The sequence below is a fragment of the Narcine bancroftii genome, chromosome 6 (genome assembly GCF_036971445.1).
Source record: "Narcine bancroftii isolate sNarBan1 chromosome 6, sNarBan1.hap1, whole genome shotgun sequence".
Taxonomy (NCBI): domain Eukaryota; kingdom Metazoa; phylum Chordata; class Chondrichthyes; order Torpediniformes; family Narcinidae; genus Narcine; species Narcine bancroftii.
This window is the reverse complement of record NC_091474.1, coordinates 123,521,467-123,548,504: the sequence shown is the minus strand read 5'-3', so window position 1 is coordinate 123,548,504 and position 27,038 is coordinate 123,521,467. Positions and strand designations below refer to the sequence as shown.

The 27,038-nt window shown below is 40.0% G+C and overlaps 1 protein-coding gene across 5 annotated transcripts in view; it reads left to right on the top strand.

The window, feature by feature from the left end:
* Positions 1-27,038, top strand: part of elp3 (elongator acetyltransferase complex subunit 3) — a 147,886-nt gene that overhangs the window by 108,307 nt on the left and 12,541 nt on the right. For all 5 annotated transcript variants that reach the window (XR_011340272.1, XM_069885914.1, XM_069885912.1 and 2 more), the window contains 2 exons: positions 436-663; positions 14,255-14,336. Coding sequence is in view for 4 of the 5 variants with exons in the window: in XM_069885914.1 (XP_069742015.1) it covers positions 436-663; positions 14,255-14,336 (310 nt within the window). In the remaining variant the exon portion in view is untranslated. The remainder of the gene's footprint in view (positions 1-435; positions 664-14,254; positions 14,337-27,038) is intronic.

Below are 27,038 nucleotides of genomic sequence, written 5' to 3'. Positions count from 1 at the left end.
CCATTATTTAAACGGGTTTCATAAGCTCATTTCGTTTGCATTGAATTTAAAGGTTAACCATCTCGCCAAGATCTGTAAAATAGCAAGATTATATGGGATAAACAGGTTCCTCTGATGGGCACAGTTCAAGTTATGGATAAGTAATCTGTGAATGCTTAGCTGAAGCTCATGATTTAAGTAGTGTCTGTTCTGCTGTTTAACAATAGTGGTAGAAAGAAAAGAAAAATAAAAAGGTGCAGAAAGGAGAAGGCAATTGATAAAGGGGACAAAGGACAGATCAGACAGACTGCCTCTATGTTCTCTTTCCAGCCACTGATGCTTCATGCCACATTAGACACTTAATTATTCCTAATTATATAGCCTGCTACCTTCAGTGGGAGGATCTTAAAGCCATTAATTTAATACCCTGATCTCTGCGTCGTTAATTTCTTTCAGGTGGAACTGGTGAGAAGAGATTATGTTGCAAGCGGTGGCTGGGAGACATTTCTGTCATATGAAGATCCTAAACAAGACATTCTGATCGGATTACTCCGCTTGCGGAAGTGCTCTGAGGAAACTTTCAGAGCAGAGTTAAAGGGAGGCGTCTCTATTGTGCGAGAACTCCATGTATATGGCAGTGTGGTACCTGTTAGTGCAAGGGATCCATCCAAGTTCCAGCATCAGGTAAGAAAAAAGTTGGGCAAAGTGAATTCCACAGAACCGAGTGCCAGGCCAGATGGTCTTCCACAAAAGTTGCTTTTGCATAAAGAGGCTAGTAACTGTCTAACCAGGAGCTTGGGACACCATGAGTCATTGCGAATCAGGTAAGTTTTTCCACTAACTATAATTCCCAAGATGGTGTGCTGGGCCCAATCCTTCCATCCTTGGTTCAAAAGCAGGAAATGTTGACAATGGTTTGCAACCTCAAATGAAGCAATCCATGTCTGAATGACCAAACAATGAGAAACTGGAAGGACTCGGTGGATCAGGCAGCAGCCACAGAGAGAATTGGACCTCCTGAGACTCCCATTTTTTCATTTGTGTGTTCAAACTTCCAGCATCTGTAGTTCTTGTGTTTCTCAAGATCTGAACAATATTCAAGTGTGAGCGGAGATGTGCATAAGTAACATTTGCGTGTTCCAAATCATGACCATTCTGGTAACGCAGAATACCCCACCATCAACCTCTCATCGCTAAACAGAAACTTAACTCTTCTGTCCTAAGATTCACCACCTCATTCCCCTATAGGGCACATCAGGAATGTGTTAAGTAGTTGGTACTGATTGGTGAGTATAGCTGCAATAACGCTCAAATCCTCTTGGGCAAAGCAGCCTAGGGATCCCATGGAATTCTCTACCCAAACATAGTTTGACAAGGTCCCACATGGTAGGCTGGTCTGGAAAGTCAGGTTGTATGAGATCCAGGGTGAACTGGCAATTTGAATCATCAAATGAGTTGGCTTGGTGATAGGAGGCAGAAGGTGGAATTGGAATCAGAATCATTGTCACAAACAAAATTTGTTGTTTTGTGGCAGGATAACAATGCAAATATTGCTATAAGTTACTTTTAAATATAAATAAATTAATGGAAGAATAAGAGAAAGTTGGGTAGTGGAAAGAGGTACAGGTGCCACAAGACTCGTGCCACCAGGTTCAGGAACAGCTGCTACCCTCCACCACCAGACTCCTCAACAACAAACTCGATCATTTAAGGACTTTCACTTTTGAGCACTTTTTCTCCTCTCTGTATTGCACAGTCAGTTGTTTACAGTTCTTTATTTGTTTACAATGTGTACATTTTTTCGCACTACTGGTAAGTGTTAATTCTGCATTGCCCGCAGGAAAAAGAATCTCAGGGTTGTAGAAACTCTGAAAATAAATCTGAAATCTGAATAACCTGTCCTTGTGCCTAGAACCTTAGAACATTACAGCACAGAAACAGGCCTCTTTGGCTCTTCTAGTCTGTGCTGAACCATTTTTTTTGCCTAGTCCCACTGACCTGCACCCAGTCTATAGCCCTCCATACCTCTCCCATCCATGTGCCTGTCCAAATTCCACTTTTTAAAAATACTTTATTTACATTTTTTCCATACATGTAATTAATAAACTTTCAAATAATTAATTATTTTAATTTAAAATTGCAATGATGACATGCTGGTTTTACCCCACCCTTGCCCTCCCTTCCTTTCTTCTTTATACCATCCCTCCCACTCACTCAGAAATTACACAGAGAAAAAATGTGTAATATATGTCTTCTTTGGCTTGGCTTCGCGGACGAAGATTTATGGAGGGGGTAAAAAGTCCACGTCAGCTGCAGGCTCGTTTGTGGCTGACCAGTCCGATGCGGGACAGGCAGACACGATTGCAGCGGTTGCAAGGGAAAATTGGTTGGTTGGGGTTGGGTGTTGGGTTTTTCCTCCTTTGCCTTTTGTCAGTGAGGTGGGCTCTGCGGTCTTCTTCAAAGGAGGCTGCTGCCCGCCAAACTGTGAGGCGCCAAGATGCACGGTTTGAGGCGTTATCAGCCCACTGGCGGTGGTCAATGTGGCAGGCACCAAGAGATTTCTTTAGGCAGTCCTTGTACCTTTTCTTTGGTGCACCTCTGTCACGGTGGCCAGTGGAGAGCTCGCCATATAATACGATCTTGGGAAGGCGATGGTCCTCCATTCTGGAGACGTGACCCATCCAGCGCAGCTGGATCTTCAGCAGCGTGGACTCGATGCTGTCGACCTCTGCCATCTCGAGTACCTCGACGTTAGGGGTGTGAGCGCTCCAATGGATGTTGAGGATGGAGCGGAGACAACGCTGGTGGAAGCGTTCTAGGAGCCGTAGGTGGTGCCGGTAGAGGACCCATGATTCGGAGCCGAACAGGAGTGTGGGTATGACAACGGCTCTGTATACGCTTATCTTTGTGAGGTTTTTCAGTTGGTTGTTTTTCCAGACTCTTTTGTGTAGTCTTCCAAAGGCGCTATTTGCCTTGGCGAGTCTGTTGTCTATCTCATTGTCGATCCTTGCATCTGATGAAATGGTGCAGCCGAGATAGGTAAACTGGTTGACCGTTTTGAGTTTTGTGTGCCCGATGGAGATGTGGGGGGGCTGGTAGTCATGGTGGGGAGCTGGCTGATGGAGGACCTCAGTTTTCTTCAGGCTGACTTCCAGGCCAAACATTTTGGCAGTTTCCGCAAAGCAGGACGTCAAGCGCTGAAGAGCTGGCTCTGAATGGGCAACTAAAGCGGCATCATCTGCAAAGAGTAGTTCACGGACAAGTTTCTCTTGTGTCTTGGTGTGAGCTTGCAGGCGCCTCAGATTGAAGAGACTGCCATCCGTGCGGTACTGGATGTAAACAGCGTCTTCATTGTTGGGGTCTTTCATGGCTTGGTTCAGCATCATGCTGAAGAAGATTGAAAAGAGGGTTGGTGCGAGAACACAGCCTTGCTTCACGCCATTGTTAATGGAGAAGGGTTCAGAGAGCTCATTGCTGTATCTGACCCGACCTTGTTGGTTTTCGTGCAGTTGGATAATCATGTTGAGAAACTTTGGGGGACATCCGATGCGCTCTAGTATTTCTAGTAATCTAGTAATATATGTATAATTATATAAAATATAGAAAAGAAAGAAAAGAAGTTTCCTGGATGCAAATTCCTTTTAAGTGTAAAAATTGAGCCTGCATTTACCACTTCAACTGGAAGCATGTTCCACATCCCCACTACTTTCTTCATGAAGTTTCCCATCATGTTTCCCCTTTCAGTCTTAACCATGCCCTCTGGTTTGTATCTCATCTACCCTCAGTGGAAAAAGCCTGTCTACATTTACTCTGTCTATCCCACTCATAATTTTAAATGTATCTCCAGGGAATAAAGTCCCAACCTGTTTAACCTTTCCCTGTAATTCAGTTCCTGAAGTCCAGACAACATCCTAGAAAATCTTCTCTGCACTCTTTCTATCTTACTGATATTATTCCTGTTTAGGTGACCAAAACTGCACACAATACTCCAAATTTGACCTCACCAATGTCTTTTACAACTTTAACACAACATCCCAACACTTTAATTTACGAAGGCCAATATGTCAAAAGATCTCTTTACAACCCTATCCACCTGTGACACCACTTTGAGGGAATTATGTATCTGTATTACCAGATCCCTATGCTCTACCATTTACCATGTATATCCTTTCTTGATTTGTCCTTCCAAAATGCAACACCTCACACTTGTCTGCATTAAATTACATACGCCATTTTTCAGCCCATTGTTCCAGATCCCTCTGCAAAGTTTGAAAGCCGCCTTTGCTGTCCACAACTCCTCCAATCATCTGCAAACTTGTTGATCCAATTTACCACAATATCGTCCAAATCATTGATATAGATGACAAACAACAATAGTCCCAACACCGATCCCTGAGGCACACCATTAGTCACTGGCCTCCAATCTGAGAAGAAATCTTCCACCACTACTCTCTGGCTTCTCCTGTCCAGCCATTGTTGAATCCAGTTTATTACTTCACCATGAATACCTTGCTTCTGAACCTTCCTGACTAACCTCCCATGTGGGACCTTGTCAAAGGCCTTACTAAAGTCCGTATAGACAACATCCACAGTCTTTTCTTCATCAACTTTCCTTGTAACCTCCTTGAAAAACTCTAAGATTGGTTAAACATGAAGTAACATACACAAAGCCATGTGACGATCTCTAATCAGTCCATGGCTATCTAAATAATTGTGTATCTGATCTCTTAGAACATCCTCCAATAATTTACCTACTACTGACGTCAGGCTTACTAGTTTATAATTTACTTTTGGAATCTTTTTTAAACAATGGAACAGCATGAGCTACTGGGTGTGATGTTTCTTTACCTCCTTACCGATGGTAGCAATGTGAAAATGGCATGGCTTGGGTGGTGAGGATTCTTGAGGATAGAGGCTACTTTCTTAACACCTCTATAGATGTCCTCAATGGAGTAAAGACTGCTGCCCATGATGATGCTGGCTGAGTTTACCACTGTGTCTCATGCATTGGCACTTCCATATCAGATAGTAATGCAACTACTCAGAATACACCGGTTGAAATTTGGAAGTCTTTGGTGACATATCAAATCTCCTCACACTCCTTGTGAAGTATAGCTGATGGCGAGCCGCCTTCTTAATTGCATCTATATGGAAAACTCCAGGACAGATTCTCCGAGGTGTTGCTAGCCAGCAACTTGAAGTTCATGACCCTTTCCACTGCTGACCTCTCGATGAGAACTGGTTCTTGTTCTGATTTTCCCCTCCTGATGTTTACAATCAGCTTCTTGTTTTTGCCAACATTGAGTGCAAGGTTGTTGCTGTGACACCGCTCAAATAACTGGTCCATCCTCATCGCCATCTATGATTCTGCTGAAGACCATGGTGTCATCAGCAAATTTGTAAATGGCATTTGTATTGTACTAGCCACACAGTCATGGGTGTATAGTGAGTAGAACAGTGGGCGAAGCACGCATCCTTGGGGTGCGCCTGTATTGATTGTCAGTGAGGAGGAGACATTGTTTCCAATTTATACTGTGTTCTTCTGATGAGGAAGTCAAGGATCCAGTTGCAGAGGAGGATGCAGTGGCCCAGGTATTGGAGCTTGTTGACCAGCACTGTTGTCCAACATTGACGCCAATGACACGGGGATTCACTGTTGCTTGTTAAGGACTTCTAGGAAACTGTATTTAATACGGTTAGTAAGTCTGTGGATGACATCAAAATTGGTGTTACAGTGGATAGTGAAGGTTCTCCAAGATTACGACAGGATCTGATGTATTGCGAAATTGGACCAAGCAATGGTGGATGGAACTTAACTCCAACATTTGAGAAATGTTGACCTTTTGTAGGTTAAACCAGGGCAAGACTTGTACAGTGATGGTTGGTCTCTGGAGACTATTGTAGAATACAGAGACTTGGAGGTACAGGTACATAGTTCCATGAAAGTGACAAGTAGACAGCAATGGAGATGGATGTTGGCATGCTTGCCTTCATTGGTCAGAGCATTATGCACAGGCTAAGGGATGTCATGTTACATCTGTACAAGATGCTGTTGTGACCAGTTTGGAATATTATTGCACAGTTCTGGTTACCTGGCAAGAGGAAGATTTTAAGTGGAAAGGGTGCAGAAAAGATTCACAAGCTTGATGCCAGGACTGATAGGCTTGCAATAAAGGAGCCTGGATGGGGTAAGACTCCTCTCTCCAGGGCATAGGGGGGAATCTTGTAGAAGTTTATAAAATCATGAGCGGCATAGATAAGATAATCAATCATCATTTTCCCCAGGTAGGGTAGTCTAAAACAAGGGGGAACAGATGTGAGAGGGGAAAGATTTTAAAGGATCAGAAAGGTACCTTTTTCCACACAGACTGGTGGGTATGTATAATGAGGGTACAATAGTAACATATAAAATGTATCAGCCAGGTACTTGGAAAGGGAAGTCTGAAGGATGTGGTCTGAAAACAGGCAAATGGAAGGAGCTGATGGACAGTTTGGTTGGCATTTAAATTTGGAACAATAAGGCTTGTTTCTGTACTGTATGGTTCTATGACTCATTGTAGAAGTACCTCACAAAGACTAACTGGTCAGTAAAGCTACTCGCAACCACATTCTCAGAGGAAATTAAAGATGGGCAATAAATTGTCAGTGATAGATGCATCCTATAACTAAATTAGAAATTAGGACTCTTTCATGGTGAAATTTCCAGTAAGATTTTACATTATCCTAATTAAAATGAATATTAAGTTAAGACTCCCTGTATAGATAGAAATCAAAGGGATGTATTTGCTGGAAATAATTTTCTCAAATGAATTGTAGGAAAGACAGATGAGCTTGGAGCATGCATTGGCACATAGAATTATGACGTTGTGGCCATTAGTGAAACTTGGTTGCAGGAGGGGCAAGACTGGCAGCTCAATGTTCCAGGGTTCAGACACTATAGAATGAGAGGGATGAAGAGGGAGGAGTGGTATTGCTCATCAGGGAAATGTCACAGCAGTCCAGAAACAGGACAGAATACAGGTGTCTAACTTATCTGGGATTCCAAACACTGGCAACCTCCAAAAACCAGCACTTTCTTCGGTAAAGTAAAATGCCTGACCGCCTTGCTCCTAGCTCCCGGCCATCCCCCACAACCCCCTCCCCCCCACCCCACCACAGCTGTCTGTCAGTTGCCTGTCGCTCCCGTCCACAGCCCCCAGCTCCACCCCAATCTAACTCCCGATGCGGAAGCAGAGGTGCAGTGCTGCCAAGACTGGAGTTCATTCACCGTGGCAGCTAGCGACGGCTCAATGTGGGAGCAATAACCATCTTCGTTACCTATAATCCCCACACACCGGGAAACACTCTGCCAGAGTGGTTTCAGCTGCATAAGGGATTATGGGTAAGGAAAACTGCCATTGCTCTCGCATTGGGCCAGGCGCCACCTGCTTCTCTCCCACTGCATGCTCAGGGCCAAGAGTAACCTTTCCACTGAAGGTAAGAGAGAACAGGAAGGGGGGTCTGAGCAAGTTTTATTTTGAAGTTTTACTTTAAAATTTAAAAAAATGCTGGTGATATTATGGTCTTCATTTATCTAAATTCATTTAACACCTTGCTCCCCCCTGTTTTATGTGATTTTGAAACATTACATTTGCTTAAAGGGACCTTCATTTTAAAATGATTCTGAACAACTCCTAGATACAAGGTTGGGCACCTGTAGTGGACTCTTCCACAGAAGCTTTCTGGGTGGAGCTGAAGACCATTCTAATGGGGTTATATTATAGACCATCAAATAGTCAGTGAGAATTCAAGGAGCAAATCGGCAAAGAGATAGCAGACAGCTGTAAGAAACACAAGGTTGTGATAGTGATTTTAACTTTCCACTTATTGACTGAGACTCCCATACTACAATCGGGTGAGATGAGTTGGAGTTGGTCAAATGCGTTGAGGAAAATTTTCTCAATCAATATATCGAGATACCAAATAGAAAGAGTGGAATACTGGATCTCCTATTAGGGAATGAGACAGGACAAATGGCAGAAGTATGTGCAGAACACTTTGGGTCAGGTGATCATAATGCCATTAGTTTCAAGATAATTATGGATAAGGATAGGTCTGATCCTCGGGTTGAGATTCTAAATTGGAAAAAGGCCAATGTTGAGGAAATAGGAGTGGATCTTGAAAGCTTAGATTGTGATGGGATGTTTTCTGGCAACAATATGCTCGATAAGTGGAAGACCTCCAGAGGTGAAATTATAAGAGTAGAGTTTGTTCTTGTCAGGATTAAAGGCAAAGTTAGTGGGCATAGGGAACCTTGGTTTTCAAGGGATAATGGGGATCTGGTTAAGGAGGAGAGATATATACAGAGCCCTCCATAAAGTTTGGGACAAAGACATTTTTTCCTTTATTTGCCCCTGTGCTTCATAGTTTTAAATTTGTAATCAAACAATTCACATAATTAAAATGCACATTCCAGAGTTTATTCAAGGTTATTTGTCTACAATTTGGTTTGACCATGTAAAAATGACAGCGCTTTTTATACAAAGTCCCCTTATTTCAGGGCATCATAATGTTTCGGACATTTGGCTTCACAGGTATTTGTGGGTATGTTTAATTGCCTCATTGGTGCAGGAATAAGAGAGAGAGAGGCCTGCCTCTCAGCTTTTAATCACCTTTGGAGTCTGGTTGCCAGTTTAAGAAAAAATAAATTAAAAAACCCCCAAACCTTAGAATTACTGAAATCAACTGTTTGGAACATCATTAAGAAGTTCAGTTATTGCAAAGAGACTGGTAGGTCAAGGAAGACCTGCACTATTGATAACAGAAGAATTCTCATCATAATAAAGAAAAATCCCCCAATCATCTGTCAACAGATCAGAAACACTCTTCAGAAGGCAGGAGTGGATGTGTCAATAACTACTGTCCGCAGAAGATGCAAACTATTAGTTAGCTACAGAAACAGGATGGCCAGATTATAGTTTGCCAAGAAGCATCTGAAAGAGCCTGCAGAATTCTGGAAAAAGTCTTGTGGGCTGATGAGACCAAGATGAACCTGTATCAGAGATGACAAGATCAAAGTGTGGAGGTGTAAAGGAACTGCCCAAGATCCAAAGCATACCACCTCATCTGTGAAGCATGGTGGTTTTATGGCCTGGGCATGTATGGCTGCCACACATACTGGCACACTTATCTTCATCGATGATGTAACTGCTGATGGCAGGATCAAAATAAATTCAGAAGTGTAGAGAGATATCTGCTCAAGTTCAAGCAAATGCCTCCAAACTTATTGGACAGCGCTTCATCTTGCAGCAAGACAATGATCCCAAACATGCTGCTGAAGCACAAAGGAGATTTCAAAGCTAAAAACTGGAAAATTCTTGAATGGCCAAATCACTCACCTGATCTAAATCTAATTGAGTGTACCTTCCATATGCTGAAGAATAAACTTAAGAGGACAACCAGGAGCTGAAGATAGCTACAGTAGAGGCCTGCAGAAGTATCACCAGAGAAAATACTCAGCAGCTGGGGATGTGTATGAATTACAGACTTCAAGGAAGGGATATGCAACTAAGTACTAAACATTATCACTTTTATATACATACCATTGTTATGTCCCAAATATTATGGTGCTCTGAAATGCGGGGAACTATATATAAAAAGTACTGTAAATTCTAAATGGTCAAACCAAAATGTATACAAATAATCTTGAATAAAATCTGGGTTGAAAAGGAGAGACTCAGCAGATAGCAGTTAATTGGGCCATTGAGTTCAACAGTTGAAGGCAGAGGAGCAGTTAATTGGGCAGTTGAATTCAATAGGTTAAGACAAAAGGGTTGAAAGGGAGGGACTCAGCAGATGGCAGTGATTGGGCAATCGAGATCAGGTGACCAAACATCACTATAAAAATGTGGGACTGTGTAGCGCAGCGGTCATGGTTGGAGTGGAGTAGTAAGGCTTCGGCAAGAAGAGTCTGAGGTGGTGCAAGAGTTGAAGTAAAAAGGGGCCACCCTATTTGAGGAACGAAAAGGATTCAGCAGGTAGATACAGATAAGGACAGGTTTTACACATCAGCTTTTTTCCTCCAGTCAAAGACCGTGGGTATGGAAGTCAGAATGTGGGTTGTCAGGGAAGTCAGCCATATCCCTGACAACTTCATCTGTGAGAAGTGCATACAGCTGCAGCTCCTGAGAAGCCAAGTTAAGGAATTGGAACTGGAGTTGAATGAACTCTGGATTATTTGGGAAGCAGAGATGGTGATAGATGGGAGTTACAGGGACACTATCACACTTAGGTGGAGGGTAGATGGGTGACAGTCAGGAGAAGGAAAGGGATCAAACAGGCAGTGCAGGGCATCCCTGTGGCTGTTCCCTCAATTACGTATACCATTTTGGATACTGTTGGTGGTGGGGGGGGGGGGGAATCTACCAGAGATGAGTCTCTGGCACAGAGTTTGGTCCTGTGGCCAAGAAGGGAAGGAGAAAAGGTGAGCTGAATTGATGGGGGATTTCATAGTTGAGGGGACAGATAAGAGGTTCTGTAGACGAGATTGAATATCCCAGATGGTATGTTACCTCCCTGGTGCCAGGGTCCGAGATATTCCAGATCGAGTTCACAGCATTCTCAGGAGGGAGGGTGAGTTGTGAAAGAAACAGGGCAGGTGGTGAAAGGTGGGAGGGTGAGCAGCCAGATGTTGTGGTCCATGTAGGGACCAATGATGTGGGAAGGAAGGATGAGGAGGCCCTGCAAATAAAGTTCAGGGAGTTGGGTGCTAGGTTGAAGGACAGGACTTCCAGGGTTGTAATTTCAGCAATGCTACCCGTGGCACGTGCTGAAGAGGTTAGAAATATAAGGATAATGCAGCTTAACCTATGGCTAAAGACATGGTTCAAGAGGGAGGACTTCAGGTTTCTGGATCATTGGGTTCTCTTCCAGGGAAAGTGGGACCAGTTCCAGCACAATGGTTTGCATCTGAACTGGAAGGGGGCTAATATCCTTGCCTTGGCAGACAATGTGAAGGAAAATCCTAAGGGTTTCTACAGGTATTTTAAGAGCAAAAGAAATAATAAAGGATAAAATTGTCCCCTTGAAGATCAGAGTGGTTAGGTTTGTATGGATCCAAAAGAGGGAGATCAGAAACATTTTTATTTCATCAGTATTCATTCAGGAAACCGGTACAGAGTTCGTGGGAAGTAATGAAAACAAGTAGTGAGGTCATGGATCCCTTATAGATTAAAGAGGAGGAAGTGCTTGCTTTCTTAAAGTAAAATAAGGGTGGATAAATCCCCAGGGCCTGATGAGATATTCCCTCAGACCTTGAGGGAGGCTAGTAGAAATTGCAGGGGCTCTGGCAGAAATATTTAAAATGCCCATAGCCATGGGTGTGATGCTGGAGGATTGGCGGGTAGCTCATGTTGTTCTGTTGCTTTAAATAAAAGGCTCCAAAAGTAACCCTGGAAATTATAGACTGGTGAGCCTGATGTCAGTAGTATTCTAAGAGATTGGATATACAATTATTTAGATAGCCAAAAACTGATTATGGATAGTCAACATGGCTTTATATGTGGTAGGTCATGTTAAACCAATCTCATAGAGTTTTTTGAGGAGGTTAGCAGGAAAGTTGAAGGAAAGGCTGTTGATGTTGTATACACTGACTTTAGTAAGGCCTTTGACAAGGTCCAACATGGGAGGTTAGTCAGGAAGGTTCAGACACTAGGTATTCCTGGTGAAGTAGTGAACTGGATTCGACAATGGCTTGATGGGAGAAGCCAGATATTGGTGGATGATTTCTTCTCAGATTAGAGGCCTATGACTAGTGGTGTTCCTCATGAATTGGTGCTAGGACTGTTGTTGTTTGTCATCTATATCAATGATCTGGATATGGTAAATTAGATCAGCCAGTTTGCAGATGACACCAAGATTGGAGGCACTGTAGACAGTGAAGAAGGTTTTCAAAACTTGTAGAGGGATCTGGACCAGCTGGGAAATAGGCTGAAGTTGTAGACCTGTGAGTCTGGCATCAGTAATACATCAGTTATTTTGGATACAAGTATTTGGATAGTCAGGGACTGATTTGAGATAGTCAACATAGCTTTGTGTTTTATCAATCTTTGTGAGTTTTTCAAGGAGGTTACCAGGAAACCTATTGAAGGAAAGGCAGTGGATGTTGTCTACATGGATTTTAATAAAGCCTTGACAAGGTCCTACATGGGAGGTTCAGTTGCTCAATATTTATGATGAGATAGTAAATTGGCTTTGACATTGGCTTGATGTGAGAAGCCAGAGAGTGGCAGTGGATGATTGCCTCTCTGACTGGGGGCCTGTGACTAGAGATGCGCTTCATGTATCAGTGCTGGGTCCAATATTATTTGGATTTTTCATCAATGATCTGTATAATAATGTGATAGATTAGCAGGTTTGCAGATGACACAAAGATTGAAGGTGTGGTGGACACGAGAATGTCTTTCAAAGCTTACAGAGGGATCTGGACCAGTTGGAAAAATGGTTGCAAAATGGCTGGTGAAATTTAATGCAGAGAAGTATGAGGTGTTGCATTTTGAAGGACAAACCAAGGGTGGACACTGAGGAGTGCAGTAGGACAGAGGGATCTGGAAATACAGGTATATAATTCCCTGAAAGTGGCATAATAGGCAGATAGGGTCAGAAAGAGCTTTTAGCATATTGGCCTTAATAAATCAAACAATATGAGTATAGGAGTTGGGATGTTATATTCAAGATGTACAAGAGATTGGTCAGGCCAAATTTGGAATATTGTGTGCAATTTTGGTCAAAAAGATATCAATAAGACTGAAAGAGTACAGAGAAGATTTATGAAGATGTTGCTGAGACTTGAGGAACTGTTACAGGGAAAGGTTAAACTGGTTCGGACTGTATTCCCTGGAGCACAGAAGAATGAGGTGAGATCTGATGGAGGTATACAAAGTCATGAAGGGTATAGATAGAATAAATGGAAGCAGGGTTTTTCCACTGAGATTAGATGAGATATACACCAGAGGACATGCATTAAGTGTGAAAGGTGGAAATGTTTAGGAGAAACATGAGGGGGAACTTCTTCACAGAGTGGTGGGAGTGTGGAACAAGCTGTCAGATGAAGTAGTGAATGTGAGTTCAATTTTAACATTTAAGAAAAATTTGGACAGGTACATGGATGGAGGGATATGGACTGGGTGCAGGTCAGTGGGTCTAGGTGGGATAATTGTTTGATACAGACGAAAAGGGCCTGTTTCTGTGCTGTAATGTTCTATGGTACTGTTATAAGTCCAGAGGACCCCAAAACCCAGCAGCAATAGATATGCACCACGACAAAGGGTTACTTAAACAAAAGTTGCTTTTAATTATCTTTAAACATGAAAATAGAATCAAATTTTAACTTATCTCTATTGACTCACTTAACCTACTTAACCCCCTTCTAATTCTAAACGCACATATGTATAATGTGTGTGTTAGTTCAGCAAAGTTCTTTGGTTCACAGTCCAATTTCACTGGTTGCAGGCAATTCTTGTACTGTGCACAGAAGTTAACATTAATAAAGTTCACCAGGCTTTGGAGCTTAACAGGTAAATGGTTACCACTCAAAAGGGTTCTTGTTGGTTTTCAGAGAGAGAGTTTTTCTTGTTTCAGGTCACCACAGAGTTCCTTTCTGTTTCTCCTATTCCAAGGGAAACACCAGACAGCCAGTCCTCTCCTTTGACCAGGCCATCTTCCAAAGCTTGCCAGCTTGTCCCTATAGGACTGTTTTTCTCTCTCTCTCTCGCTCTCTTTCTCTCTCTCTCTCTCTCTCTCTCTCTCACTCACACACCCCTTCCAAGACCAAAGCCTCTTAAGCCTCTTATTTCTCCTCTCTGCCTGCAAAGATCACGACCTTCCAGACAGTAAATGCTCTTTTCCAGACAAAGCTGCTACTGCCTGTTTGTTGCCTTTTGCAAATTACAGTCCATCATGAATCTAAGCCTCTTGCAAAAGCTCCTGCAAAAATTCTGTGCTTTAAAGCTCCCAAACACCTCTATCTACTCTATATCTCTGAAAGAAATTCTCTAATTTATGTTGAAGAAATAGCATGATAGATTCACTATCACAATGTCTGGCCAGAGGGTAAAACGTTAATTAAAAGATGATGAATATTTGTAAAACAAAATATAAGGGTTATCAGAAAGGAAGAACTGAAACATTGCCATTCTCTTTCAGAGAACTGACATGGACATTTTCAGTTGAGTGGTCTTCTCTGTTCTGATTTTGGGTTCCCTTCACTTGTCTTTTCATGCTCCTCTGTCCCTGTCAGGGTTTTGGAATCCTTTTAATGGAAGAGGCTGAACGCATTGCTGAAGAGGAACATGGATCTTCCAAAATTGCAGTAATTTCAGGTAATGTTCATGTTTAGTCCAAAAAATTGTGCATGAATGCAGTTTTGAAGATGACAAGGAGCATTCAGAGATTGTTCTCTCACTTCCCAGAACAAACTTTAATTTCTTTGCATGTTTATTAATTCGTTACATGTCTGGTTCCAGTTAAAAGGCAAAGATACAGTAATCAATAAGAATAAAAAGGTTGTTGAGAATGGTCATGACTTCAGCAAGTCAGTTCCGAATATGATCTATTGCTTTTTTTATGATTAAGTTTTGGAAAGCAGGTGGCTCCAAATAGGGCCTTTGGCAAATCGTGATGGCAACCTCTCAGCACGTTCTTGACTTGTGCGCTGCTGCAAGCATTTACGGGATGGGATAGCAGTCGATTGTGAATGCATCCAACTTTCCATGGATTACTGGAGTCACTCTATGGATAATTCCTAATGGGTAAAACTGAGGAGTCAGATACAGTTTGGACTGAGCTTTTCAGCTTTATACCAGCCATTGCTGGAAATTGAGCATGTTCCATGCATTTGAATTTTATTGCTGATGAAAGAGATTTGTTAAAGCAGATGGAGTTTATTTCATTGAGTTTGTATATATTGAATATATTTTGGTAATTAAAATATTTCCAGTTGTTTAGAGAGGATCAGAAACAATGAGATAACTCTCCTGACTGCACAAGTGGCAGTGGAGAATTAGGACCTGATTTAGATTGCCCTCAGCCTAGTTGTCTGCAAATGGCCTGGTGAATATTGGAAGCCAAAAAACTACAAATGCAAGTGTGACTCAGGCTACAATAGAAGGATTGGCCTTTCATTCATCAACCGTATTCCCCCAACTTACCATAATCATCTTTTTGCAATTGGAACAACATGAGTAACTGGTAAATGAAGGTGCACTTTCATGCCTCAGGATTGGATCCTCCATTCAATTCACAGGACTGTTCCACCACGACATTAGATCAAAATCTGACACAAATCTTAATTCCACATCTCTAGCTTTAATATCCTTTTTACTCTTTTCAAAGCTCTTCTTGACCATTAATCCAGGCAAAATTTTTGAAAGATTAGATTTCCACTGGCATTCATGTGAATAATTAGGTTGTGATGTAGTATTAGTGTCGAGTCCAACAGCTGCGGCCTAAAAACTTCAGCGACTAGAGTTCAGTCCTGACTCTGTGTGCCTGTGTATTCAGCTTCAGATCCAGAGGTGCTCTGTTTTCCTCCCACATTCTAACAACAGGCAAGATGGAAGTTAACTGGCTACTAAGTTGCCTCTGTGTGTGGTAAATTGTATAATCTGGGGGAAGTTGATGGGAATGTGGGGAGAATAAGTTACAGGGAAAAATAGTGGCGAAATGGGATTGTTCTGAGCCAGTATAGACTGATGAGCCAACTGGTCTATGTCATATGGAAATATGAAATAACACGCATATCTGTTGGGTTTAAACAGCGTGTTCAGACCGCAGTATTTGCCCTTGGTTAAGTTTATCAATTCCATGCATAATCTCATTTTTTCACTATTTTTATCTTAGCTATCCAAAACACTGCTCTATGGAGATGGGGCACACTAAGTGGTAATAAATGTTGTATGTTAACCACAAATTCATCCCTTCTGGAGTACGATATTCAGTGCAGGTGAATCCATCGGTGGGGTGGGGGGTTGAATCCTTATAAAGCAGTCCATATTGTGAAGCCAAGGTTACCTGCTCGTGCATCAAGAGGAGTTCAAAAAATGTTTTTTGATTTGTATGCTATTTTTTCATACACGCATTTTATTCCATATCTCAATTTTTTCCTTATGATTTGTGAATTCTGTAAAAGCAAATTTTGGACACCTGTGTTGATCTTACTTGAGGAGGATTATGAACATGGTGGCAATGGCTCAAATGTTTACTAGACTGCTGCTTAGAATGGAGGGATTATCTTGGAAGTAAAGGTTGAACAGTCTGGGCTTGTATCTGGTGACGTTTAGGAGAGGATTCAGTTGAAACATACAAGATCTTGATGGGGTGGATATGTGGGAAGCTCGGGGGTCACTCAATACAAGATCAAGAAGTAAGTACACAGAAGTGCTGGAGAAATTCAGCTGGTCCTGTAGCATCCATGAGAGGCAAAGATATATAACTGTTTCAGGCCTGAGCCCTTTGACAAGGAGCAAAAAACAGGCAGGCTCCTGAATAGGGGAGGAGGGAAAAAAGGACAGGGGAAAGGGTACAGGCCAACAGCCAAGAAGCTATAGGTGGACATGGCTAGGAGGAAAAGAGTCAGTCAAATTATGGTGGGTACCTCATGGAAACCAGAGAAATCGATGTTAATGCCATCTGGCTGGAGGGTGTCCAGACATAACTTGAGATATTGTTCCTCCAGTTTGTGGGTGGTCTCAGTTTGGCAGTGCATGGGACAAAATCCATTGTCAAGCAAAAGGGACTTTTTTCCCTTGGGTTGTGAGTTTCAAACACCAATGGAAGCAGAATCTTTGTATATTTTTATGGCAGAGGTAGGTGGAAATGTGGAGTTAAGGTTATAAACAGATCAGTCATACTTCATTTGATGGTGGAATGGACTTGAAGGCCAAGAGGTCTAGTGCTTCTGATTCGTATGTCCTAATCAAACTAAATGTTGTTTTTCAATTCCATCATAGGATATGGACATCACTGTCTGTCCCTAATTGTTTCTGTTCTAAGGACCCAGTTGAGGATTGAACACTTTGAGGGTTTGTAGCTTCATTTAGGTTAGGATAGATGCTGATAGATTGATTTCCTCAGCGAAAGAGTCAGGAATAAGTACCCCAGCCGTGCTGATTGCATCACACTCAGGAGAAAGCATTTGGTTTGTGCAATTGGGGAGAGTTTTCATTGTGTTGGTTCATTAACCCAGTAGCAAATTTGGTTTTGCACTGTCATTACAGTCTTAAAAAGCAACATTATCATCTTGGTACCAGCTGCTTTCTAAATTATAACAGGCCAAGGGGAAATCTGTCGTGAGTACACTGCACATTAAAGGATGTTTCAGCTCTCATTATACCTACATGAACAACGAGATTCAAAATGGAGAAAAGACACTCACACCAAGTCATGGGCTCTTGTTTCTGATTACACACAGAGCTATTTGCATTTGATTTCATATAACTATGTTCTTGGAAAATCATCATACCAGTGAAGGAAGTAATTTTAAAGGTTTTAATGCTGTTTCTTTGTCCCCAGATAAGCAAATTGTTTTTTTCTGTTTAATGCCAAGGACTATAGAGCCTTGTAGTAGCAGCAGACCATTTGACGTACTGGTTCGGTCAGCTGTTTGAAGTGGTTATCAATTAGTCTTACTCAGTATAACAAAATTCTCACCACAGATTACCATTAATGGTCTCCTGATTATCATCCCATGTGCCACTCTAAATAGTTTGTCCTCACTTATTCTTGTCAAACCCATTCATATTTTGAACCTCTTCATTATTATTCTTAACACTTGCGCTACTGAAATAATTCAGTTTTCTCTACATTAAGTTCATTATCTCCACTTTCAATTCAATAAACTCATATACTCCAAGACCTTGACTTTTTTAAGGGTGATGACCAGAACAGAAACTTTGTTTATCTGGTTTTAATTTCAATTATAAATTCCCCAGTGTAATATTTTCTCCTCCATACCTAGTGACTTGTTTCTGGTCTGTCAAATTATTAGCCACGAATATCTCTATCATATCACCCTGTTATCACCCTGTTATCTCCCCTGTACTTGAAGCAATCCAACTTTTCTCTTCCATTGCACGTGTCAAATTGAATTTGTGATCTACCTTTTATGCCACAAGTTCCAAAACTGCACACACATTTCCGTGTCGTTACAAAGATTTGCCACAGACCTTCAAGATTCTGTCACAGGGTCTTGCATGTGATTATAACACTCAGATATATTTGTATCCAGTACAAAGCAATACTTGACAACAATAATAATCCCACCCTATTCCTTAAAACATCAGAGGCTGGGTGACTACGGAGTAATCCCTTTACTTTCACCCCATCCTTTTTTTTTAATATTTATTCAAGATATATGTCAAAAATTAAGAACATTACAACATAGCTACATAATTAAAAAAAACAAATTATGTTGAAAATGTGGTGACCCACCCTCCCCCAAATTAATCTAATTCCAAAACTAATATACAAAATATTAATTGTAAAACTATTACAAATAATTAAATCAGATTGCATTAGTTGACACTCAAAGACCTCATAAAATAATTATATTTTTAGGGAAAACTTCACTAATCAAGAAAAAATATATAATTTCATAATTTTTAATTTCATTATTTTTGCATACAGACCCCAAATTTGCAAAAATAAAGAATATTTATCCCTTAAATTATACGTAATTTTTTCTAATGGAATACAACTTTGAATTTCAGCATCCCATCTGTCTAATGTTAATCAAACATCAGATTTCCATGTTTCAATGACACATTTCCTTGCTATTTCTAAAACCAAACTTAACAAACTTTAATTGAGAATCTGACAACAATAATTTCAAAGTAACACTTTCAAAATTTCCTAACAAAAACAATTTAGGGTTTAAAGGAAAATTCACTCCCATTTTCCATTGTAGAAATTTACTAATAGAGACCCAAAAAGGATTGACCTTTAAACAAGATCATGTAGAATGAAGAAAAGTTCCAATTTCTGTTCCACATCTAAAACACTGATCCGATCTCCATCTCCTCAATTTCTGATGAGTAATATATAATTGATGTAAAAATTATAATGAAGTAATCTATATCGTACATTAATAGTATTTGTCATATAACTTCTTTACACAAATTCTGCCAAACTTGTTGATTTATTATCGTGTCCAAATCTCATTCTCATCTTTCCTTTGAATTAAACAAACCTATTTTAGGTATCTGTTCTTGTAATAATATAAATGCAGTTGACAAATTTTTTAACCATTCCATCAATCATAATTTGTTCCAAATTTGAAACATTTTTAAAAATCATTTCCTACCCCAATTTGTCTCTCAAAGCCCTCAGTTGTAAATAACAAAATAATGTGTTAAAAGGTATACCATATTTAGCCATTAATTGATCAAAATACATCAATCTATTATGATAACAATCCCATAAATTAGAAATTCCCTTATTGTACCCTATATTGAAAAAAAGGATTAATTATTAGTGTTTTTAATGAAAGAATATATCCATCAACTTCTACTTTAACTTTATTCCAAATATTCAACAAATGTTTTAATATCAGAGCATCCTTATCTATTACATTGGATTTAATATCCCATTTATAAATGAACTCATCTGACTTAACCTCTCCTATCTTATTTAGTTCAGTATCCACCATGATGGTTTAATTTTACCAAACATAAAGACTAAAATGTTTAATTGTGCTGCTCTATAATCATTTTTAAAATTGGGAAGTTGTAGTCCTCCCTGCTCATATTTCCATGTTAATTTTTCTAATGTCTTTCTTACCATCTTCCTTTTCCAAAGAAATGTCCCAACTTGTTTATTTCAATCCTGAAAAAAATTGTGGGGTATAGATATAGGTAAAGTTTGAAACTTTCACCCCCATCCTGACTTCAAATTGCACTCCTCACATTGTCTCCCTGGTGCAGATTCTGCTCCTGGTCATGCTTGCATTTTTCACAGACTTCCATGTTTTTTCTCAATGGCCTACAAGATCTTCTGAGTTATCTCCCCTCAATATTTTTTTGATTGTCAGCCCTGTTCCACATTTCTCAGATCTGCATTGTCCTTGATAACCACATCCTTTGCCACAAATGTCCTTGGTCTGGTGATAAAGCCTTTAAATCTTGTATTGCTTTTAGATATCATTCTCCATTAACTGATTCATTGGACTGTACTCATTTAATTATCTGTCATGTCTCACACAATACTGCCATAGCATATTCCCTGGGCACAGTCTACAAGTTTTAAGCTATTCCTAGTACAGCTTTATCTCTCCGGTTTAATATCATTTTGCACTTGCCAGTAATTAATAATATCATGCAGATTTATCTAAATTATTATTTTTAATATAGATAAAAAATACATGAAGGTATATTAGAAATATTTCTACTTGTATTATATATTGTAAAACATTAGTGTATGAGTTGCAGCCACTTTTTGAACAGTCCTTGTCCCATTGTGCAGATCCTGCTGTATACGATCTAACAATCTGTGCTGGGTGTTCCCCTGAAGAGTCCCAAGATTTAGGTACATTATCTTCAGGACAGGGGTTGGGGTGATGGAAATCCCATGGTCTTAACTGTACGTATTTATAGCCTGAATGAGATTGGTAGTGCAATAAAAGTGCCTTTGTGAATACCTCTCTTCCCCACACATACCACCTCCCCCCCCACCCCCGCAAACCATCTTCTGCATCTTCCAACTACCTCACATCCTTTCCCTACACACTTCGGGGAGGGGGGGCACCTTGCTGTCTGCATCCAATCCTAATCTACCCACCTATACATGTCAACTGATCTCTAACATCCATCCAGCCAGCCACTTTCAGCCTTAGGAGTAGTATGGAAAATGTGCTAGGTACCATGGTAACTTGACTGCATTTGTGAAGAGAACATTGATCTTGCACAAAAAAAGTGTTTCCTGCAGAGATGATTCTTTTTGGTGTAATGTCGATAACTGTAGGACATGCAATTTAGTGGACACCTGGGGTGATAGTTAATTACATTTCTATTTATAACAAAGCTCAGTAAGAAATGTTAACTACTCCAGGTTGGGGAAAATAGAATGAATTCTTTTGGTTACAGTAAATGACAAGGATTATGAAAGTTGCCCATTAATTTCTCTTGCCACCTTTCCATTTCATCTCCATTCCTTCCCACGTGACTGTCCAGTTATACAAGTTGGACAACACCTTTGGCATAAAGTCAAAATCTTTGACAGATGTTACAGGCTGGGAAATGTTTATCACTGGTTTGCTGCAATGGTTAGATTTGGATTCATTTCTCTATAGTTTCATTGAAATTTTGGGAAGCAACATTCCAAAGAGTTTGGAGATGCTCTGAAGCACAGTAGATTGTGAAACACTGTAGGTTTACTGTAGACAAGATGATGAGAAAACCAGAAAGATCACACAAATGTCACAATTTTGAAATATAAAAGGTGACCCAAGAAAAGCTTATTAGTGGAGAACACAGGACCTAAGAGTGGTTACAATTACATGGAACAGATTGAGGATAGTCTCCTGTTAATCATTCTTCACATTATGTATAAAGATCACTTAATCAGCATTTTCAAAGCCACAGTTTTGTGTATAAAACTGCAAAGAAAGTAAATATTTGATGGCACATTGATTAATTGTTCATTTTTCAAAATGAAAACAAATAAATAAGACGGGCCCTGTTTCTTTGCTGTAATGTTCTATGGTTCTAAAAAGGGATACTAAATGGACAATTATTGGCATCCAAACCAGTTATTAACATAACATAACAATTACAGCACGGAAACAGGCCATTAGGCCCTTCTAGTCCGCACCGAACCAAATACCCCTTTCTTGTCCCACCTCCCTCCACAATGCCCATAACCCTCCATCTTCTTCTCATCCATATACCTGTCCAACCTTTTCTTAAATAATACAATTGAATGAAGGGTTGACCATTCCTCATTAAATTTAGATGTTACTTCCACATTAATACCTAATGACTGAACCTTCTTAACTGGTACATTAGGGATAAATTGTATAACCTACTCCAAAACCAAATCTGGTTCAATAGGAGACATCAAAGCTTCACTCCAGCTCGACTCCTAGAACAAGGAAGAACCCCTGTGCCTCACCACATCTCTGATGATCCTCTACTCCCAGTGTCCGAGAATGATGTGCGGGCTGCTTTCAGGGGAGCTATTCTAAGAGAAGTATCCAGTCTGGATAAGTACCTGGCTGAGTTCTGATAACCTGTGCTGACCAACTTGCCAAGAAAATCACCAGACATCAAAATCTTACTCCAATAGGACATGGTGTTAACCTGCCTACTATATACACCAGCATAGAGGATGATCCTCAGAACTTAAAAATGTCAGCTCAAAATCGGGGTCATCTTACATCCTGAGTCTGAAATCTGACCCTTGCCGGCAAAGTGTCAACACCACTGCCATCTTCCGCATGTTAGTTATGAATGAAGTTCCAGTGCTCCAGTGGGATCCATCCACCTACTCTGACTGCCGTTGGCTCTGTACAGACTTTAAATGGCCTGTTACAGGAGCCGATGCTGGTGCATTTTAAAATATGCTCATAAAATTAAAACCTTTACAGGATAATTTGGTATTAAAATTTGATTTGCTTTTAACACTGTCTGCTGGTCAGCAGTAAGTGCCAGATTTTCTTCTTTTTCAACCTTTTCATTGATTTTAATATTACAATAGACAATGCACGGAAAGAATAAAGGAAACATTGTAGCAGGCTGATCTGCGCTAAACAATGAACTGGCTCACGGAGATTTGAGTCGGCAAGAACAGGAAGCCCTGGGCTTGCTGCCAATCGTCAGAGATTACATCATTTCAGGGCCGTGCGTCGCAAAGGCTGTCGGGCGCACAGGTGTTCTAAAAACGCAGAGTGGGGTCAGGCAGTTGGTCTTAACTACAATGACTAAACAACCACAACATGATTGAAAATATTACAATATCCAAGAATCAGTAAATAATAATAGTGACTTTATCTCCCCATACTCAAAGAAAAAAATAAAATAATTCACTTTATAGTAAAAGCCCTTATACTAATCAAAAAGAAAGAAAAAAAAAAATCAAAAACTGGAAAGCCTTGGATCAACGTTTATCAAACACAAGAAGCCTGGTCCTCCCCAAAGAGAAACTTAATGGCATCAGGAAGGGACAGTAAATCAGATTAAACATTAGAAATTAATGGGCACCAAGTTTCTTCAAATTTAACAGAGGAATCGAATGTAGCACTTCTCATTTTCTCTAAATTTATATATTGAAAACCATTGAAATCTAGTAGGTGGAGCGGGGTCCTTCCATTTAAGAATAATTGCTCTCCAAGCCGTCAGGGTGGTAAAAGCTATCATCCAATGAGCAGAAGCTAGAATGTCCTACATCTGATCCTGAAACTCCAAAAAGTGCAATTGGGATTTGGCTGTAAATCAATTGCAAGAATTACTGAATGGGGACCAAAGATATCTTTCCAATATCTTTACACAACCAGACCAAAACATGCAGGTCATTGAAGCCACTTGCAAATTACACCGATCACAGATTGAATTAAAATTAGGAAAAATTGGGCAAGCTTGTCCTCAGATATATTAACCCTATGTACTACCTTAAATTGAATAAGGGAGGGAGATTGATGAGGTATTAACAATTTTAAGAATTTTTCCCACATCTCTGCAGGAAAAGACTTCTGGAGCTCCCACTCCCATGCCGTTTACATTTATCAGTCAAGACTGGTCGCAATTTTAATAACATCATATGATTGCTATTAAACACTTCTGAGAGGGGTTCAAACAAAAAAGAGCATCACCCATATCTGACTTTCTACAGCAGGGGAACAGTATAGCATTAAAAAATGTCTAATTTCAAAATACATAAACAAATGCAAGTTAGGCAGGCCATATTTGTTCAAAGGATACAAGATAATCTTCCATGAACAAATCACAAAAAACATATGATACCTTTAACCTTCCAAAAAGTAAAAGCTCGATCATTCACAGATGGCTGAAAAAAAGTTAGATAAAATAAAACCAGATAAAGTAAAATAAGAGCTGGATTTTGAGGGTCATCTTGTACAGAGTGCATCACTCAAAACCTCCATTTTAGGTGGAAATTCTGGGGTCATCCTGTACAAGAGTTATCCTATACACCAGCATACATGGTCAATGACACTCACATCCACAGTGAGAGTACTTGAAGGGCCCCTATGCATTTCTGATTTTGGGGGTTTTTTTGTGGAGTCTTTATATTCTCCATGAGTAGGATTTCCCCTGGTGGTGCACTTTCCCTCGCAAAGTGCTAGTAAAGGAATTGGCTACTCCCAATTACTATGTGTAAATAATTTAGAAAAACAATCTAAGGAGAGTTGAGAATAAACAAGTTGCAAGGCTACAGGAAAAAAGGGGGTGGGGGTGATGAAGAATGAGGTAGATGGGATCGCCCTGATAGGGACCAGATGAGCAAAATTGTGTGTGTGCATTCAAACCATTACAGTTTAAGCTTGATTCTGAAAAAAGTCAATTTTAAAGCCCAGTTTCAAAAATCTTGTTGAATTTAAGTTTTTTTTTAAATCGCAATTCAGGAGTAATTATGAAGATCTTTAAACTCACATCTTTTGATGAGTTTTTTTTGAGAGATATTCTTCACTCGAGTGTTCTCTCTTGCTTGGAGATTTTGGAATCTGTATTCCACACGATGAATCTGTCCTTTATCTTAAAGAGACAGTCAGAAGTGAACTTATTTAAGATCACTTATTTTGTATTTCCCTTTTCCAGGAGTACCACACAATAGTACCTTTTCTGGTTACTGTATCTTCAATTCCAAAGCTGTCCTCTTGTTCAAAGAAACAGTGGAGAGACTCTTTATGGCTACTGATTTTGTGCATCCCCTATAATAAGGATAATACAATACAGAACATCATCTCCTCTCTCCAAAGACTACTGTTTTACCCTTGTACAAGAAGGTCAATTTTTTCTGGTTTCAAAATGTCTCTCGGCCTTCATTTTATGGTTCTCTGATATCATGTGGCGTGACATCACCATAGTTTTTGTTTCATTTCTGCAAAACTTCCTGCCTTTCTTCAAAACCACTCCATATCCATAACAACCTCTGACCTCATCTCTGTTCCAAGTGACTTAAGTGGTTTACAATGCCGGAAAGTCTAATGACCACAAGCAAAAACGTTCAGCAGTTCTTCTTGAGTACTTGAATACTTCCGTTTTTAATAAAGAAAACACTCCATTTTTCTTAAAACCCACCAGTTCTATTAGCTCTGCGCCTTTCCAAAAAATTACCTCACCTCTCTCTCTCTGAGTGCAATTGTGTGCATCTCTCTGTAAATGTGTATGACCTGTGTGTAACTTGTACCACCCCACAACTCACTAAGAATACATATACAATATTTTAATTCCATAAATTATGAAGAAATATATATTATATAACTAAAGATTTTAACTTTAAAGATGAAGACAAATCTATTACATATCCAATCTTCTCTTTGAAAATGAGCCTTAGAAATAATTTTCAATTGTAAACATAACTGAGGAGCAGTTGAGAAGGTCAGTCAATGTTAACACAACTTGGTGCCTCTCTCATAAATTATTTGAAGTTCAAGGTGCTTGCAGCTATACGAAAACTAGTTTTCATTTCTGAAACAAAAGCATGTTTGGGAAAAAAAGTAATAAACAGGAAAAAAAAAGCACTGGTGCTTGGAACCAAGTTCTTCAACTTTCTTTGACCTCCAGTAGTTGCGTTAATTGACCTTGTGGAATAGCTGTGGAGCAACCATCCTCAACCTTTTTATGGTGTGGGGGGGAGGGGGGTGTAAGGCTATGCAGAGGATCTGAGCAGTTGTGTTTTGAAAGAGCTCTCCGTAAAAAGTATTTAAAAAGTTTGAAAGCTCAATAATCAGAATGTCATCAGCAAAAATGGATAAAACTAGTTCTAAACGACCAAGGCAACCAAAAACAAAAACTGAAGAAACAACAGCTCAGTCAGGAACATTGAGTGAAAGCCCGATGAGGAGTGGCACAGGAGGGGCATTGGGACAGGCTGAGCCCAGCAGAGCTGGGGGGTTGACCCAAGATATAGCCAACATCCTGAATAAGATGGAAATTTTGTGCACTTGTTTTAAGAGCGTTGTATCAGCAATAAGAGACATTTCAGAAATGAAATTGGAATTTAAAGAAATCGTGGAAGATTTAACAGAATGAATGACTCAAGTGGAGGCTGAGCTGGTCAAAACAAAAGACAGGCTAAAGGCTCTAGAAGAAAATCAAAAACATGAGACATAAATAGAAAAGGAATGATGGACAAGAGTGATCATATGGAAAATATCAGCAGACAACAATTATTGGACTGAGAAAAGGAATTGAGGGGAAAGACATGGCGAGCTTCTTTAAAACATGGATCCCATAAATGCTGGGACAAAACAAGTTAAAACAAAGATGGAAATTGAAAGGGCTCACCTGACCCTCAGATCCAAAAGATCCAGCGATCAACAACCCTGACCAGTCCTGGTAAGACTTTTAAGTTACCAGGAGCAAGATGTGATCTTGGGAGCAGCATACGAATATTCAAAAAATTTCAACGACCCATTCGTGATGGACAATTAAAAAGTAATGTTTTTTCAGGACTTTAGCCCTCCCTTGGTCGAAGGAAAGAATTTGATGAGATAAATAGACAGCTGCAATCCAAAAATTTTAAATATTCATTGATTTACCCAGCGAAGTTGAGGGTTGATGTCCCAGAAGGTCATTGGTAAATTTTCAAGAATAAAGAAGTGTAAGAGTTCTTATGAAAGTTGTAAAGAGATTTGAACTGTCAAATAAGAAGAACGAAAAGACTATTTTGGAGCAGGACTAACTGAAGTATGTATCTTTTCTATTTTGTAGTATTGAGGCATCTTGTTTTTGCTGTTAAAAGAAAAATCATGTAATATACATGTAAAGCTCTGGAAAGAAAGAAAAGTAGTGACAAAAGTGACAGTGGTAGGGAGCCAAATTTAAGGGGGGGGGGAATAGCACTGGGAGAGG